The 17624-nt window shown below is 54.3% G+C and overlaps 2 protein-coding genes across 3 annotated transcripts in view; one reads left to right on the forward strand and one right to left on the reverse strand.

The window, feature by feature from the left end:
* The window catches only part of CENPQ (centromere protein Q), a 227049-nt gene extending 223372 nt beyond the window's left edge, over window positions 1–3677 (reverse strand). The window contains exon 1 of one of the 2 annotated variants that reach the window (XM_085651752.1): window positions 3559–3677. The gene's annotated coding sequence lies outside the window, so the exon portion shown is untranslated. Of the gene's footprint in view, window positions 1–3470 lie in introns of both variants that reach the window. The other variant, XM_085651751.1, reaches the window with a different exon arrangement.
* The window catches only part of DTX4 (deltex E3 ubiquitin ligase 4), an 87647-nt gene that overhangs the window by 37063 nt on the left and 32960 nt on the right, over window positions 1–17624 (forward strand). Inside the window, exon 2 of the mRNA XM_085651746.1 lies at window positions 12635–13358. Coding sequence (XP_085507872.1) covers window positions 12635–13358 — 724 coding nt within the window. The remainder of the gene's footprint in view (window positions 1–12634; window positions 13359–17624) is intronic.

The raw sequence follows: 17624 nt of genomic DNA on the forward strand, positions 1-17624 counted from the left end.
GGCACAGTGCACTGGGTGTGTCCTCTGGTACTGGGCACAGTGCTCCGGTGTGTCCTCTGGTACTGGGCACAGTGCTCCAGGTGTGGCATCTAGTACTGGGCACAGTGCTCCGGGTGTGTCCTCTGGTACTGGGCACAGTGCTCCAGGTGTGGCCCCCGCAGCTGGGCAAAGTACCCCAGCTCTCACATCTGAACACATGGCTTCAGATGTAGCATCCACAACTGGGAACATTACTCTGGCTGTGACACCCACACTGGGCACAATATCCTAGGTGTGACATCTGGGCATAGGGCTCCAGATGTCACCTCCACAACTGGGCACAGTACCTCAGTTGTGACATCTGGGCATAGAGCTCCAGGTGTGACATCCCCAAATGGGCATAGTACTCCAGCTGGGACATCTGGGCACAGTACTTAAACTATGGCCTCCACAACTGGGCACAGTACCCCAGCTATGGCATCTGTGCACAGTACTCTAGATGTGGCCTCCACAACTTGGCACAGTTTTGCAGGTGTGACATATGGGCACAGAACTCCAGGTGTGGCCTCTACAACTGGGAGCAATGCCCCTGCACCTTTGGGCTGTCTCTGGTGCACGTGTGAGGAACACACAACCGTCTTGTATTCACCTTCCACTAGCTGTGATTCTTGGATGTCCCTACGAGCTCTTGCGTATGTCCCTAGTGCGGGTATGCGGAGCACCTGTTTCGTGTTCACCTGCCTCGTATTCACCTTCCACCACTGTCTTTTATTTCTGAGCATCCCTGCGACCTTAGAGGTCTGTCTCTGGTCCATATGTGAGAAGCTCCTGTCTCGTGTTCACATTCCACAAGATGTGATTCCTCGGTGTCCCCACGAGCTCTGTGGTCTGTCTCACATGTAGGGAGCATCTGTCTCCTGCCTCATGTTGTGATGTCCCTCTCCGTGGCCTGGCTCTGCTTCTCTTGTGAGGAGCACCTTTCTCGTGCTCACCTGTCTCTTGTTCACCTGCCTCATGCGTTGATATCCCTCTATGGTCTGTCTTGGGTTCACGTGTGAGTTGCACCGGTCTCGTGTTTAAAGGAAAGCTCATTTTAAGGAAACATCCAAAGTTACGTTACACTTAGATGAAGTTTAGGACTAGTGTGGGATTTTTGGGTTAGGGATGGGTAATGTTTAGGGTTATGAGGGGTTTTGGGGCTCAAGAATAATTGGAACTCGGGCATAGAAAGATAGAAAGGGGTGGTGAGGGGTTTTAGGGTTTATTGACCAGTGGTGTTTAGTTGTGTAATGTGTTTTTTAGGTTTCAGCAATGGGTGAAGTGTAGGGTGGTGAGGGCTTTTTACGGTTCATGGATGAATGGTGTTCAGTTGTGTAAGTTGTTTTTAGGTCTTGCCTGACCCAGCGCATGCGCTGCTGGTCTGGCGAGACTTATTGAGAGGGCTCCAAAAAGTGCTACCAGACCAGCCTAGAGCTACAGTGCATGTGCGCGGGCGCGCGCCGCGCTTTACCGCAATTACTTTCACGGCCGCTTTGCATAGCCAATAGGTCTCGCTTTTGGGACCTTATAAGTATTTAGTTATGAAACTGTTGCATGGCTAAACACTTATAAGGTCCCAAAAGCGAGACCTATTGGCTATGCCAATGCTTGTTAGGTTTCTGAAATGGGTAGAGTATAAGGGTGTTGAGGGCTTTTAGGGTTCATGGCCTGGCAGAGTTTAGGTCTGGTGAGGGTTTTTAAGGTTCATTTAAGGTAGGGGTTGGGGTGGTGAAGGTTTTTTAGGGTTCAGGATGGGTGGAGTTTAGGGTAGGTAGGGTTTTTAAGGATTATGGGATAGGTGGAGTTTAGATGTAGAAAGGGTTTTTTAGGGTTCAGCGATGAGTAGTTTAGGGTGATGATGTGTTCTTATGGGTCATGGATGGCTGGTGTTTAAGGGTGGTGAGGGCTTTTTAGGGTTCAGGGAAGGGTGGAGTTTGGGTGGTGTGCATAGGTTTTTTAGGAGGTATGGGATGGGTGGGGGTTAGGCGTAGAAAGGGGTGTTTAGGGTGGGGTGGGGTAGGGGGTGATTTTATGGTTCAGGGATGGTGGATATTTGGGGGTAGACAGGGCTTGTAGGCTTCAGGGATAAGTAGTTGAGGTGTGGCGAGGGGCATGAGGGGGCAGGGAGTGGTGATGTTTAGAGGTTGTGAGGGGTCAGCGATGCATGGTGTTTACGGATGATGATGGGTCGGCGAATTGAAAGGATTCAAATAATTTGTCTGACAATGTAGAAGATAAAAATATGAAATATTGTCCCTAGAATTAAAGCACTGAAATAACCATCTCAGACAGAAGTGTTTCTGAAGGCGGGACCTGCAGCCACTGCCTTTACACGGGAAAATCAGCGCGCTAAAGACCTCCCAGGAATGGGTTTCTATGAAATGGTCAATGCCTCTCAGTCTAAAACATTTCCATCAAACGGTTTAGATGAAATGGTCTCTCAGTGATCGGATTCTATGGAAATGTTTTTTTATATAAATCACAATAACCAGGAGCTGATGTGAGGAGCCCCTGCCTCGCGTTCACCTGCCTCTGGCTGTGAAGCCCCTCAGTGGTCTGTCCCTAGTTCACGTGGGAGGAGCCCCTGACTCTGGTTCACCTGCCTCCTGCTGTGAAGCCCCTCAGTGGTCTGTCCCTAGTTCACGTGTGAGGAGCCCCTGACTCTGGTTCACCTGCCTCCTGCTGTGAAGCCCCTCAGTGGTCTGTCCCTAGTTCACGTGGGAGGAGCCCCTGACTCTGGTTCACCTGCCTCCTGCTGTGAAGCCCCTCAGTGGTCTGTCCCTAGTTCACGTGTGAGGAGCCCCTGACTCTGGTTCACCTGCCTCCTGCTGTGAAGCCCCTCAGTGGTCTGTCCCTAGTTCACGTGTGAGGAGCCCCTGACTCTGGTTCACCTGCCTCCTGCTGTGAAGCCCCTCAGTGGTCTGTCCCTAGTTCACGTGTGAGGAGCCCCTGACTCTGGTTCACCTGCCTCCTGCTGTGAAGCCCCTCAGTGGTCTGTCCCTAGTTCACGTGTGAGGAGCCCCTGACTCTGGTTCACCTGCCTCCTGCTGTGAAGCCCCTCAGTGGTCTGTCCCTAGTTCACGTGTGAGGAGCCCCTGACTCTGGTTCACCTGCCTCCTGCTGTGAAGCCCCTCAGTGGTCTGTCCCTAGTTCACGTGTGAGGAGCCCCTGACTCTGGTTCACCTGCCTCCTGCTGTGAAGCCCCTCGGTGGTCTGTCCCTTGGTCATGTGTGAGGAGCACCTGTCTCATGGGTATCTGCTTCAGGCTGTGATGTCCCTCTGTCTCTGGTTCACGTGTGAGGAACCCCTGCCTCGTGCTGTGAAGCCCCTTGGCGGTCTGTCTCTTGGTCATGTGTGAGGAGCACCAGTCTCGTGTTCATGTGACTCGGTTGTAGTGTCCCTCTTTGGTCTGTCTTTGTTTAGCGTGTGAGTTTCACCGGTCCTGCGCTCACCTGTCTCATGTTGACCTGCCTCCGGCTGTGATGTCCCGCTTTGGTCTGTGTCTGGTTCGCGTGTGAGGCGCCCCGGTTTCGTGCTCACCTATATCGTGTTCACCCGCCTCGCGCAGTGGTGTCCCTCTGTCCTTTGTCTCTGGTTCACGTCTGAGGAACCCTGTCTCACGCTCGCCTGTCTCACGCTCGCCTGTCTCATGCTCGCCTGCCTCACGCTCACCTGCCTGATGTTCACCTGCCTTCGGCTCTGTCTTCGGATGCTCCCGCCCCCTCCTCTCCGTGCAGATGTCCCTCCCACGGCTCTGGGAGATCAGGTTGTGGCGCCTGAGCAGGTCGGCTGAGGACACGTTTTCCAAGTGTGGGAATTTCATTGCGCGCCAGCCCCTCCGTGGGGGGGCTGAGTGGGGGCCGAGGGATAGTGTGAGTGGCTACTACACCCCTCATAGACGCACAGGGGGTGGGTGGGGGAGCACGCAGTACAAACATGCGTTGTCCTAGCAAGTCAGACAAAGAGTGCTATAGCGCTGGACGCATACATTGGTGAAAAGCATGTGCCAAGTGCTTTAAACCTCGGTGCCCACAGGTGTGACGAGGCAGTGCCAGCGGATGCACACGGGCAGGCCTTGCAGTGCCTAGCGGGGGTTCAGTCCAGGGCCTGTAAAATATGATTGTGCGGGGAGGGGGCGCCCTCAGTTTGTTACCCCTCTGGGCCCTGCAGAGCCCGGGAGGGCTGCGGTTTGAAAGGGGACTTTATGGAGAGATGTATTTCCCCTGGTACGTGATTGTTGCAGCCGCAGCATTTTCCGCATGATGGTGGATTTACCACCTTATAACACATACATGCCTCTAGCTCAAATGGGTCAAAGGGTACTGAGATCGCAGTGACGCTGTTGCTGCGCAGTGGAAGCACCTTCGGAAAGGTTGACTGGTCGCCGTTCCGTTATGTATTGCTGTACTTGGTGTTAACCTGGTACTAATGAGGAGAAACCTATGCCCGGACAGCGTTCAGTAGTGTAAAAATGACAAAATAATACATCTCAAGTCTGGAACTCCATGGCAGTTCGATGCCAGATCAGTGGCTGCTGCACGCCATACAAATGCCACCTGACGACCTATCCTATATTTCGGGACTGTGCCTAGCAAAGGCTTGTGGGCGTTTTCAAGTCGCTTCTTTGTGCGCCTGGCAGCCTGCGGGCAGACTTCAATGCCCGTGTGATGTCATCACGTCTCTCCAGGATGATTAGGGGGGGGGGGGGGGGCGCACTTTGAAGGATTACTCAGAGTTTTTACCAGAAGACTGACTGATGCTCACTTCATTAAAAGACTCCGTTCAAGAGAGGGCTTCGAAGAGGGGGTGGGGGCGGTCACTGGTGAGTGTGTCCTGGGACTGAATCCAACCAAGGGAAATTACAATTTAAACCACCACCTTTATTCATATTTTACCCATCTATAATCTTTATTTTTTATAAACAACTTTTTATTGACTATGACTTATTGAAAGAATACACCAGCCACACAGCACAATGCCATACAAATCTAGGACTAAGAAAAGGAGTGGGCACCACCCGGATTACAGACCTTGATAAAGACATGAGAGTAAGAAATTGGTCATTCCCTTCATAACTAAACCACACCCCCCAACCATTTCCCCCAACCCTATGGTATTTCTTGGGACATCCACATGCCTGGTGCATAACCTTCTCTTGCGTGGCACACCAGCCCTCCATCGCCCAACACTCGGAGGTTCAGAGAGCTTCCGGGAGGCCGCAATGTCTCTTTTGGCAACCACCATTGCTGTAGTGAAAACCAGCTTCTCGTTCCGAGACCCGTCCAACCCATCGGGGATGCCCAAGATAGTGTGTTTTGGGTCATGAGGGACCTCCCACCCCAAAACCTCAGTGAGCTCCTCCTCCATTTCCCCCAGTACCATTCCAGGTGGGGGACACGCCCACACCACGTGAAGAAAGTCAGCGGGTCGTGGCCACATCTAGTACAAGCGGAGGATGGACTTAGCCCAGCCCGGTGAAGGCGCATCGGTGTGAGCGGGATGCGGTGACCGACTTAGGAGCCATAAGGGCGTCGCGCCAGTCCTCCTCATCCAAGATGCCCACCCAACCCTCCCACTGAGCCCGCAATCGGTCCATGGAAGTGGGGGTATTGTTGATCAGTGAGCTGTAAATGCGGGAGATGCCAGCCATCCCCAGGTCCCCATACATAGTGTGGGCCTCAGGCGGGCTGTGGTCAGAAGACGTGTAACTGTTGCAAGGTGTGTGAGGAGAGCGTGGCGCAGTTGCAAGTACCTATAGAATTGTGACGGATGCAAGGAATATCTGCGTTGAAGGTCTTCAAAGGACCGCGTGTGATCCCCCGCCCACTCACCGCCCAGCTGTGAAATGCCTATAAGGTCCCAGGCCCTGAAACCCTGCAATGAGCCGGGTCCCCTGCCACAGGGGTGTGCACAGTACCCATCTATAATCTTATATTGTATATGCCACCTCCCACGTCATCTACCCCTGCTTCCAACCAATACGCAGGGGCAGAGGCATAATGGGGGAGTGATATAACATGTTAAATACAACCTGGCCTCCCACCACCTTCGCGATACTACCCACCCCCCAAATTAAAAAACAAATACCTCACCTCGCGCCACCCACCCACACAATGCATAAACCGACCCTTCACTTGTCCAAAATGAAAAATAATGACTTAGCTGATATCACTAACCCTCCCCCCACTCCCATCTCACAGCGCACACCCAGGAGCAGGGGAGGTTGCTGTGTCCCCTTGGGTCCCCGTGGGTTGGGGGGTTCAGTGCCCCCTTGGGTCACAGGGAGTTCGGTGCCCTGGGTCCCCGTGAGCAGGGGGTTCGGTGCCCTGGGCCCCCGTGGGCAGGGGGTTCAGTGCCCTAGGTCCCCGTGGGCAGGGGGTTCAGTGCCCTGGGTCCCCGTGGGCAGGGGGTGCTGTGCCCTGGGTCCCGTCGCCATTGGCTGCGTGAATGGGCAGGGTGGTCGAGTTTCCTTCCTTATGCTGGGACCCGGGTGAGCTGGCAGTGGGGGCCCCGGCTCATTGAACCCTCAGGGCGTGCCCCCGTTAGATAGCTGCCAGGCCCTCAATGAGGGGTCTGTCCCGGGCCTCTGTTCCCAGAGGTCGCTCCCCCAATTCCTGAATGATGGATTGTGCTGGCCTGGGGGAGGGGCCCAGTCCTCGCGGGTTATTAAGTGGCCTTCATTAATGGGGGGGGTTCCGACCTCCTCTGCAGAGCCCTCTATTCATGGGGCATTGTTCACACTCTGTCCTTTGTGAGCGGCACCCCCACCCTGCGGGGCAGACACTTTCCCAGGGGTGTGGGCCTTGTGGGAGCCGACCACTTGTGTGCTTCGCCTACGTCGTTATTCCTGCTCGGCCACCGTACCCTGAGTGGTGCCCACCGAATGATGGCCCTATGTACACCGCGGAGGTATGCAGCCGGAAATGCCTTCGGGCGTGCCCAGCGCATCAGTCATGTGTGCAACCTACTGGCCAGAAATACGATTCCTACTGGGACGGCTTCACCTTTCATCCTGCAATAAGAAATGTGTGCCAATAAGCTCGAGCAATAAGACTTTGCACACTTTATTTTCTTCGTTGAACGTGGACTGGCAGCCCTGACGCTGACTTACGGGATCAGCCCGACCTCCATAAATAAATGTCTTTGAAGCCGAATACTTTACTTTTACGCCCTCCTTTACACGGGTCTCTCATACTGGCTGTAAGGTCTCCGGCGGGTACTTTTTTTCCTCTTTTTTTAATCCTCTCTTTTTATTCTTATATTTGTAGTCTTATTTGTGCAGCCTGTGGTGAACAAATGCCCAAATGTGGACAAAGGCGTGAGCTGGAGCTGACCGTCCTGGCTGTGTATCGACCCCTTCTCGCCCCGCCCCCCAGCATTTTCCATCCATTTCTTTTTTTTTCTCTCTTATTTTTAGGGCTTTTTAAGTGAATTGCGTCCACGTCAGGGGTGTGCAGGTGTGGGTGGCGTCGGGGGGAGGGGGTTCCCGGGCTGTCTTTCAGAGAGCGCTGGTGGGGGCAGTAAACGCCACTCTTGGAATGAACGATGTCGGGTGCCCAGGGCAGTGGGCCTCTGACCCTCCCAACCCCCACCCTCCATGTGCAGATTGTGCCCTCACGAGAGGGAGGTGGGCAGCCCAGAAAGGGGAGGGGTGGGGGGGTCCTACCTTACTCGGTTCTGTGCAGCACAGTGCATTATACATTCTAGCCGACGCCCCGGGGCTGTGTGTGCTGAGAGGAGGGGGGGCAGGGTGGGCGGGTCTCACCTGTGCTGCGCCTGACGAGGCTCCCACGGGTTCTGTTTGCCGAAGCCTGCACAGGGGGTGGAACTGGTCACGCCTGGAATGGGACTACTAAAGCCCCCGGGGCTGTCTTTGCTGAACAAAGGGCTGTGCATTGTCCCCTGCAATGGCCCATCCCAGAGCACGGGTGGGGGGGGGGGGGGGCTCTGTTTGCTGAACGCAAGGAGGCTGGCGGGTGTGGGGAGTGTTGGAGACACAACAGGTCGTTTGCAGAAGGCGACCCTAGGCTGGGGAGGAGTTTGCAGAAGGCGACCCCAGGCTGGGGAGGAGTTTGCAGAAGGCGAACCCAGGCTGGGGAGGTGTTTGCAGAAGGCGACCCCAGGTTGGGGAGTTGTTTGCAGAAGGCGACCCTATGCTGGGGAGTTGTTTGCAGAAGGCGACCCTATGCTGGGGAGGAGTTTGCAGAAGGCGACCCTAGGCTGGGGAGCAGTTTGCAGAAGGCGACCCTAGGCTGGGGAGCAGTTTGCAGAAGGCGACCCTAGGCTGGGGAGCAGTTTGCAGAAGGCGACCCCAGGCTGGGGAGGTGTTTGCAGAAGGCGACCCTAGGTTGGGGAGTTGTTTGCAGAAGGCGACCCCAGGCTGGGGAGGTGTTTGCAGAAGGCGACCCCAGGCTGGGGAGGTGTTTGCAGAAGGCGACCCCAGGCTGGGGAGGTGTTTGCAGAAGGCGACCCTAGGTTGGGGAGGCATTTGCAGAAGGCGACCCTAGGTTGGGGAGGTGTTTGCAGAAGGCGACCCTAGGCTGGGGAGGTGTTTGCAGAAGGCGACCCTAGGCTGGGGAGGTGTTTGCAGAAGGCGACCCCAGGCGGGGGAGGTGTTTGCAGAAGGCGACCCCAGGCTGGGGAGGTGTTTGCAGAAGGCGACCCTAGGTTGGGGAGTTGTTTGCAGAAGGCGACCCTAGGCTGGGGAGCAGTTTGCAGAAGGCGACCCTAGGCTGGGGAGCAGTTTGCAGAAGGCGACCCTAGGCTGGGGAGGTGTTTGCAGAAGGCGACCCCAGGCTGGGGAGGTGTTTGCAGAAGGCGACCCTAGGTTGGGGAAGGCGACCCTAGGCTGGGGAGGTGTTTGCAGAAGGCGACCCTAGGCTGGGGAGGTGTTTGCAGAAGGCGACCCTAGGCTGGGGAGGTGTTTGCAGAAGGCGACCCTAGGCTGGGGAGGTGTTTGCAGAAGGCGACCCCAGGCTGGGGAGGTGTTTGCAGAAGGCGACCCTAGGCTGGGGAGGAGTTTGCAGAAGGCGACCCTAGGCTGGGGAGGAGTTTGCAGAAGGCGACCCTAGGCTGGGGAGGAGTTTGCAGAAGGCGACCCTAGGCTGGGGAGGAGTTTGCAGAAGGCGACCCTAGGCTGGGGAGGTGTTTGCAGAAGGCGACCCTAGGCTGGGGAGGTGTTTGCAGAAGGCGACCCTAGGCTGGGGGGGGGATCATATCGTAAATGTCTCTGCAGGGGGCTCCAGCAAGTTGGTGTGTGGTGAGCTTTCAAGCAGGCAGTGGTGTTTTAGTTGGTCTGTGGTGGTCTTTCGAGCAAGCAGTGATTTTTAGGTCTCGCCTGACCCAGCGCATGCGCTGGTCTGGCGAGACTTATTGAGAGGGCTTCAAAAAGTGCTACCAGGCCAGCCTAGAGCTACAGTGCATGTGCGCGGGCGTGCGCGCCGCGCTTTACCGCGATTACTTTCACTTTCGCGGCCGCAGGGCTGCTTTGATGTTTGATCACGATTGCGATCACTTTTGCGGCTGGACGGCCGCTTGGCATAGTCAATAGGTCTCGCTTTTGGGACCTTATAAGTATTTAGTTATGCAACTGTTGCATGGCTAAACACTTATAAGGTCCCAAAGGCGAGACCTATTGGCTATGCCAATGCTTGTTGAAGTTGGAGTGTGCTGTCTTCCAAGCAGGCAATTGTGTTTGAATTCGTGTGTGATCTTATAAGCAGGCAGTGGTGTCTGAAGTTGGTGTGTCGTCGCCTCTCAAACAGGCAGCAATGTTTCAAGTCGGTGTGTGATGGTCCTTCAAATAGGCAGTCATGTTTGAAGTTAGTGTGTAGTGGACATTCAAGCAAGCAGTGGTGTCTAAAGTTGGTGTGTGGTGGTCTTTCGACAGGGAGTGATGTTTGAAGTTGGTGTGTGGTGGTCTTTCGACAGGGAATGATGCTTTAAGTTAGTGTGTGGTGGTCTTTCAAACAGGCAGTGGTGTTTGAAGTTGGTGTGTGGTGGACTTTCAAGCGCCCAGTGGTGTTTTTAGTTGGTCTGTGTGGTGGACTTTCGACAGGGAGTGATGTTTGAAGTTGGTGTGTGGTGGACTTTCGGCAGGGAATGATGTTTGAAGTTGGTGTGTGGTGGTCTTTCGACAGGGAATGATGCTTTAAGTTGGTGTGTGGTGGTCTTTCAAGCCAGCAGTGGTGTTTTGAACTCCGAGTTAAGAGCAAGTGGGCACCACCGTCCAGACCTTTGGGGTCTGGCATGTGAGATTGGTCACTTTAGTCTTGAAATGAAGGCCTGTGACAGAGAGGTACATTGGTTTCAGGGGTTTAGTTTGTTACGGGTGGGAGTAAACCGTGGTGTGCAACAATGTTTGCAGTCTTCACATTTTTCAAAGTTTGATCTCACGGGAGTGCGCTCTCTTTTTTGTCGCTTTGTGTTGTGCTGTTTCTGGACTGTCACAGTCTGTCCTTATCTGTAGAACCGCACACCCTAGAGAAGGCCTCACTTGTTCTGTGTCCAAGGGATTACCGACCTCCTGCTTTGTCTGTAGTGCCCCCCCAGAGAAGGCCTCTCGGATTGATGGGTTCTGTTCCCAGAAGGGTTCTTTTCTAACTAGAGATTTCGGAACCAGTAGATATGCTTTTTGTTTATCTTTGTTGACTCAGCACCAGACCCGGGTTGTTCAGTGTTATAGTGTTTGAGAACACCCCCACCCCCGCTGTGCCGTTTAATGGTAGAGAGTGTGGTTGAGAGCTGCAGAGAGTGTGGTTGAGAGCTGCAGAGGGGGTGGTTGAGAGCTGCAGAGGGGGTGGTTGAGAGCTGCAGAGAGTGTGGTTGAGAGCTGCAGAGAGTGTGGTTGAGAGCTGCAGAGGGGGTGATTGAGAGCTGCAGAGGGGGTGGTTGAGAGCTGCAGAGGGGGTGGTTGAGAGCTGCAGAGAGTGGGGTTGAGAGCTGCAGCGAGTGTGGGGTTGAGAGCTGCAGCGAGTGTGGGGTTGAGAGCTGCAGCGAGTGTGGGGTTGAGAGCTGCAGCGAGTGTGGGGTTGAGAGCTGCAGCGAGTGTGGGGTTGAGAGCTGCAGCGAGTGTGGGGTTGAGAGCTGCAGCGAGTGTGGGGTTGAGAGCTGCAGCGAGTGTGGGGTTGAGAGCTGCAGCGAGTGTGGGGTTGAGAGCTGCAGAGAGTGTGGGGTTGAGAGCTGCAGAGAGTGTGGGGGTGAGAGCTGCAGAGAGTGTGGGGGTGAGAGCTGCAGAGAGTGTGGGGTTGAGAGCTGCAGAGAGTGTGGGGTTGAGAGCTGCAGAGAGTGTGGGGTTGAGAGCTGCAGAGAGTGTGGGGTTGAGAGCTGCAGTGAGGGTGGTTGAGTGCTGCTTTGGTGTTCTTCGGTTTCTGAGGCCATTTTTGTTCCTGCTTCCGGGTCCTTGTCAGAAGATGGTGGTCCATGCCCTCATAACATCTCAGCTGGATTATGCCAATGCATTATACTTGGGCTTCCCTCTGCACCAACTCAAGAGACTCCCATTGGTGCAGAACGCTGCAGCCCGGCTCCTTCTTAAGACCCCGAGTAACCCCTCTGTTCAGGCCCATCTGCAGGAGCTGCCCTTGCTGCCTGCTCGGGAGAGGGTGAGGGGAGGCACCCCTTACTCTGCGTTGGCTGGTGTGGGCTGGCATGCCCTTCCTTGGCACCTTCGTGCTACTAAGGATATGGACTCTTTTAAGCACAGCTTAAAAACGTGGCTATTTAACTGCCTCCCAGCATGTTCCTCTCTGAGATCAGTTGTCCACGAACCTGCAGCGCTGGGACACTCTATAGAGTAGCCGTGCACTCTACTTGCGCCATTCGATGCGATTCTATGCATGTGTGGCCTACACCAGAAAGGGCATCAGTGGACCTGGACTCCTGCTTGCATAGGGACCCCCTTCCTGGCACTGCAGACTAACTCCCTAGTACCCTTCTTCTGCAGGGATCCCCTGCCTGGCACTGCAGAGTAACCCCCTAGCATCCCTCTGGTGCAAGGACCCCCTGCCTGGCACTGCAGAGTAACTCCCTAGTACCCCTCTTCTGCAGGGATCCCCTGCCTGGCACTGCAGAGTAACCCCCTAGCATCCCTCTTGTGCAGGGAGCCCCTGCCTGGCACTGCCGTCTGGGTCATGGCCCTGGACTCCTGCTTGCAGAGGGAGCCCCTGCCTGGCACTGCAGAGTAACCCCTAGCCCTGGGATCCCACTTGTATTGGGATCCCCTACCTTACACTTCAGTGTAAACCTTAGCTCTGGATTCCTTCTCACTGCAGTTTGATCCCTAGCCCTGGGGCCCCTCTTGTGCAGGGAATCCCCTGTCTGGCACTGCAGTGTGGCCCCTAGCCCTGGGATCCCTGTGCAGTGGACATGGGCTCTTCTAGGTGCTCGGTGCCTGTACCAAGAGTTCCCTGCTTGGTGGGCACACTTCACAGGGGTGTCCACTGTCTTCATTCACAGTGGCTCCCATGCATGCTTGTGTGGTTGGTCCCTTTTATGCGCACAGGCGGATATCTTGCAAGGGCGGCCATCACGCTGTGTGTTGTGTTGTAAGGAACTCTCAGCTGTGTCTTTCCTCTGTTGTGCAACACTAATTCTCCCATTTTCGCTCTTCCCTCAGGTACGATCCGCCCGGTGCGGCGCAGCTACTACGACCCCGCGTCGGCGCCCGCCAAAGGCCTGGTGTGGGAGTGGGAGAACGACAACGGCTCCTGGACCCCCTACGACATGGAGATCGCCATCACCATCCAGCGGGCCTACGAGAAGCAGCACCCCTGGATCGACCTGACGCCCATCGGCTTCTGCTACGTCATTGACTTTGCGACCATGGCGCAAGTGAACCGACAGACTCAGCGCAACCGGCGCATCCGCCGGCGCCAGGAGCAGGTCTACCCCGCCGTGACGGGCACCCTGCCCAAGTCGCAGTCGTGGCCTACCAGCCCTGGCACGGGGGTGAAACCTGCCGCCCAGCAGCCCCCCCAGCCCTGTTCGTGCCCGCAGTGCCTCCTGGTGATGAGCGTGAAGGCGAGTGCGGGAAGGAACTCTAGTGCCAGCACTGCCAGCACAGGGCAGCTGGGGCGGCGCCCCATCTCGGTGGCACGGACCCTCTCGGCCAGCAAGGGGCAGGCAGGCTCGGCCATCACTGTCCGCAGCCCCACGAAGACTCTCGCCAACCAGGTGAGCCGGAGGCAGGCGGCCAGCACGCCGGCCCTGGCATCCTCCGGCATGAACACTTTCCCGCGTGGCATGAACGGGGAGAAAGGGCGAGGAAGCGTGGGCACCTTGAACCGGACTAACATGCAGCGGATCGCCATGGCCCAGTCTCGAGCGCTCATCGCCTCAGGGTGAGTACGACCCAGAGTGGTCCGATGCTGATCCTATGAGGATGGGTTCACTGGGACTGCGCACTCTAAATATGAGGAGATGGTATTGGAATTAGGCCTCACTGTGACACAGAGGTGTGTAGCGCTTAGATGGGTGTCCAGGCGCATGCCCACGCGAGAGCAGTGCTTATGGGAATTTGCGAGGTGGGTACGAGCTGAATGTGGGGTACGCCACAGGTTGGTTTACAGTCGAGTGGAACATGGGGGCAGGTTGGAATGTGACTTAGTAGAAGTTCGAATACAACCGGAAATGGGAGACCCTGACCCGGGACCAGAGGTGGAGGGGACCGTTGAATAACACTCTTTAGAAATGTCTGTGACGCGGATCTACGGTCATTTGAGGCGATAGTACCGACTATGCTGTCTAAGTGATCCAATGTTATGTATGGATTTGTATTGAATTACACGTGGTGGGACTCGCGTCTCCCATTGTTTAGGGGGTGGGGGTGATTGCTAATCCTGTGGCTCACATCTGATAAAAGTGACACACATCTTCTGTATTGTCACAGACATTTTGTGACATCACCATAGGCGCTGGTGTCTGGAGGAACCTCCCCTTATTCAGAGATCCGTCCTTGTGAGAGCAAACCCAGAGGGCAGAGAGCAAGCTGTTTTGGGAAAATTGTGTGGAACAGGAGGGATGCTGCAGGCCAGGACTGAGGTGGATGCATGGGATAGGAGGGATACGCCAGGCCCAGACTGAAATGGATGCATGGGATAGGAGGGATGCTGCAGGCTCAGAATGAGGTGGACGCATGGGATAGGAGGGATGCTGCAGGCTCAGAATGAGGTGGACGCATGGGATAGGAGGGATGCTGCAGGCTCAGAATGAGGTGGACGCATGGGATAGGAGGGATGCTGCAGGCCCGGACTGAAATGGATGCATGGGATAGGAGGGATACGCCAGGCCCAGACTGAAATGGATGCATGGGATAGGAGGGATACTGCAGGCCCAGACTGAGGTGCACGCTTGGGGATAGGAGGGATGCTGCAGGCCCGGACTGAGATGGATGCATGGGATAGGAGGGATATTGCAAGTCCGGACTAAGATGGATGCATGGGATAGGAGGGATACTGCAGGCCCGGACTGAGGTGGCCGCATGGGATAGGAGGGATGCTGCAGGCCCAGACGGAGGTGGACGCTTGGGATAGGAGGGATGCTCCAGGTCCGGACTGAGGTGGACGCTTGGGGATAGGACGGATGCTGCAGGCCCGGACTGAGATGGATGCATGGGATAGGAGGGATGCTGCAGGCCCTGACTGAGGTGGACGCATGGGATAGGAGGGATGCTGCAGGGCCGGACTGAGGTGGAAGCATGGGATAGGAGGAATACTGCAGGCCTGGACTGAGGTGGACACATGGGATAGGAGGGATGCTGCAGGCCTAGACTGAGATGGATTCATGGGATAGGAGGGATGTTGCAGGCCTAGACTGAGATGGATGCATGGGATAGGAAGGATACTGCAGGCCTGGAGTGAGGTGGACTGGCAGAGCTGTGTGGGTCTCGGTCTTGAGGACTGAGTTGTATTCACAGAGCTGTGCGAGACGGAAGCTGCAGTAGTGTGGCAGAGTAGGCCAGGACTGAGGTGCATCCACAGAGCGGTGTTTGCTTGTCCACTGCTGGTATAGGTGGGATTGCCGAGGTTCGGCTTGACTTGCATCTCAGAGTGTCCAGTGCCGGATTAGGGTGGTGCTCCAGGTCAGGACCGACGTGTACGGACTCAGCTGTGTGCATGTCCAGTGCTGGAGTAGGAAAGGGTGCAGCAGGCCAGGATTGATGTGCATGAGCAGCGTGTGTGTCTAGAGCTGGAATAAGAGGGGCGCTGTAGGTCCGAATTGGTGCAGCAGAACTTTGCATCTCTTTATCAGAGATACAGTGTGTCATGAGGATAGGCGAGTGTATCCGATGGAGAGTGTGTCACAGGTTAGGATAGGAGAGTGTATCGGAGGTACAGGGTGTATGATGACCAGTGATAGAAGAGTGTATCAGAGATACAGAGTGTCAGGGGTGAGGATAGGAGAGTGTGTCAGATAAAGAGTGTGTCTCGAGCGAGAATAGGAGAGTGTATCGGAGATACAGTGTGTGTCACGAGGAGAGGAGAGTGGAGTGTATCAGATACAGTGTGTCATGAGGATAGGCGAGTGTATCCGATGCAGAGTGTGTCACAGGTTAGGATAAGAGTGTATCGGAGGTACAGGGTGTATGATGACCAGTGATAGGAGAGTGTATCAGAGATAGTGTGTGTCACGTGTGAGGATAGGAGAGTGTATCAGAGATACAGAGTGTGTCACGAGCGAGGATAGGAGAGTGTATCGGAGCTAGAGTGGCACAGGTGAGGATAGGAGAGTGTATCATAGATACAGAGTGTGTCTCGAGTGAGGATAGGAGAGTGTGTCAGATACAGAGTGTGTCTCGAGCGAGGATAGGAGAGTGTATCGGAAATACAGAGTGTCACGAGCGAGGATAGGAGAGCGTATCGGAGCTAGAGTGGCACAGGTGAGGATAGGAGAGTGTATCATAGATACAGAGTGTGTCTCGAGTGAGGATAGGAGAGTGTGTCAGATACAGAGTGTGTCTCGAGCGAGGATAGGAGAGTGTATCGGAAATACAGAGTGTCACGAGCGAGGATAGGAGAGCGTATCGGAGCTAGAGTAGCACAGGTGAGGATAGGAGAGTGTTTCATAGATACAGAGTGTTTCTCGAGCGAGGATAGGAGAGTGTATCAGATACAGAGTGTGTCACGGGTGAAGGTAGGAGAGTGTTTCGGAGATACAAAGTGTGTCAGGGGTGAGGATAGGAGAGCGTATCAGAGCTACAGTGTGTGTCACGGGCGAGGTCAGGAGAGTGTGTCATAGATTGGAGCTGCAACATGAATAGATTTGGATAAGGCCCTGATAGTGAGTGGTTCAGTGTTTTTCCACCCTTGTGTAAAGCCTGGTTTGCGCAGTGTTCTGAATTCCAAGTTGTGTGGTACTTTACGTGTGGTACTTTACGTATCTAGTAATTATCAGGTACAATAAACCCCTTCCTGTTTTCTTTTTTTATTTTTACACTTTGGCAGGTCAAACCTGCCGGAATTTATAAATTTGCAGCTATTCCCCAAAACTCTGAAAATGCAAATGATGACCTCCTTTAGCTCCTGAACACACCGCAGTGACCGGTTTAACCTAGAAGTGTCCTTTCCTACTCGGAACACTCCTGCTCCGTGTGTCTGAGAATGTTTTACTTTGTGGGTGAACAAAGCAAACACAAGGAGATGATGGACGGAGTGCTGAAACTTTTCAAACACTCGACCCCAGCCACAGTTCTGGGTGGAATCCATCATCATTCTTTAGCTCACTTTGTCACCCCAGTTCAGACACAGCTATATGCAAATCAGTCTTGACCCTGTGCCTCATGGGAACTGAAGCCTGAACTGCCAAGCCATGTCTTCCCTGGACCAGAAACAAGCATCCTGGGACCGGTTTCGGGCTAACAGCCCTCATCAGCCAGGCTTGCTTGAATCCATTGGCAAAGTGAGCAAGGGACCCACGTCTGGGCATAATTTGGGGATGCCTGCACAGAGGCACCTGGTCAGTGATGTGCCGCTGGTGGGCAGAGATTGTAGTGTCATACTCAGGTAGGCAGCGGTGCACCCTAGATCCATACACTTGAATGTGGCCCTAATGGCCCTTAAGTCTCTGTTTTCTGAGGGTGGGGCTGGGGTTGTTTTTTTGCTCCATTGATGAGCCTTGCTATCATATTGTAGACCCTTTGCAGAGGTAGGCAGCTCTTAGGGGGTTTTCGTAGTAGAAGAAATTCTTTATTGTTGATTAATAAGATTCATTACAAACAAATACAAAATACTTTGGGTTGCGTCAAGAACTTAATTATACCAATTTATTCTGGCTAATATATCTTTAAAATACCTTCAAGAACAGTTTTTGGGATTCCAAGTTTCGTTGAACATTTTTGATGGTCAATAAAACCGATCATTACAATTTTTCATTTAGCATTTTTAAAAGTAACCGCATTATCCTGTAAAACCAATCCTTAATTATCTAGGCATACATCTAATGTCGGGTATCACACTATGAAATAGCTTTTGTTCTGCGATAAGGATGTACTTTACAAACTATGGTCGGGCGAGGCGAGTTTCCAGAGAGACCAGTTCTGACAGCTTGATGACATGTTTTCACCCCTAATTTGTTAAAGATGGACTTTAACGAAGTTTTCCTCTCTTCTA

The sequence above is a fragment of the Triturus cristatus genome, chromosome 4_1 (genome assembly GCF_964204655.1).
Source record: "Triturus cristatus chromosome 4_1, aTriCri1.1, whole genome shotgun sequence".
In the NCBI taxonomy this organism is placed as follows: Eukaryota; Metazoa; Chordata; class Amphibia; order Caudata; family Salamandridae; genus Triturus; species Triturus cristatus.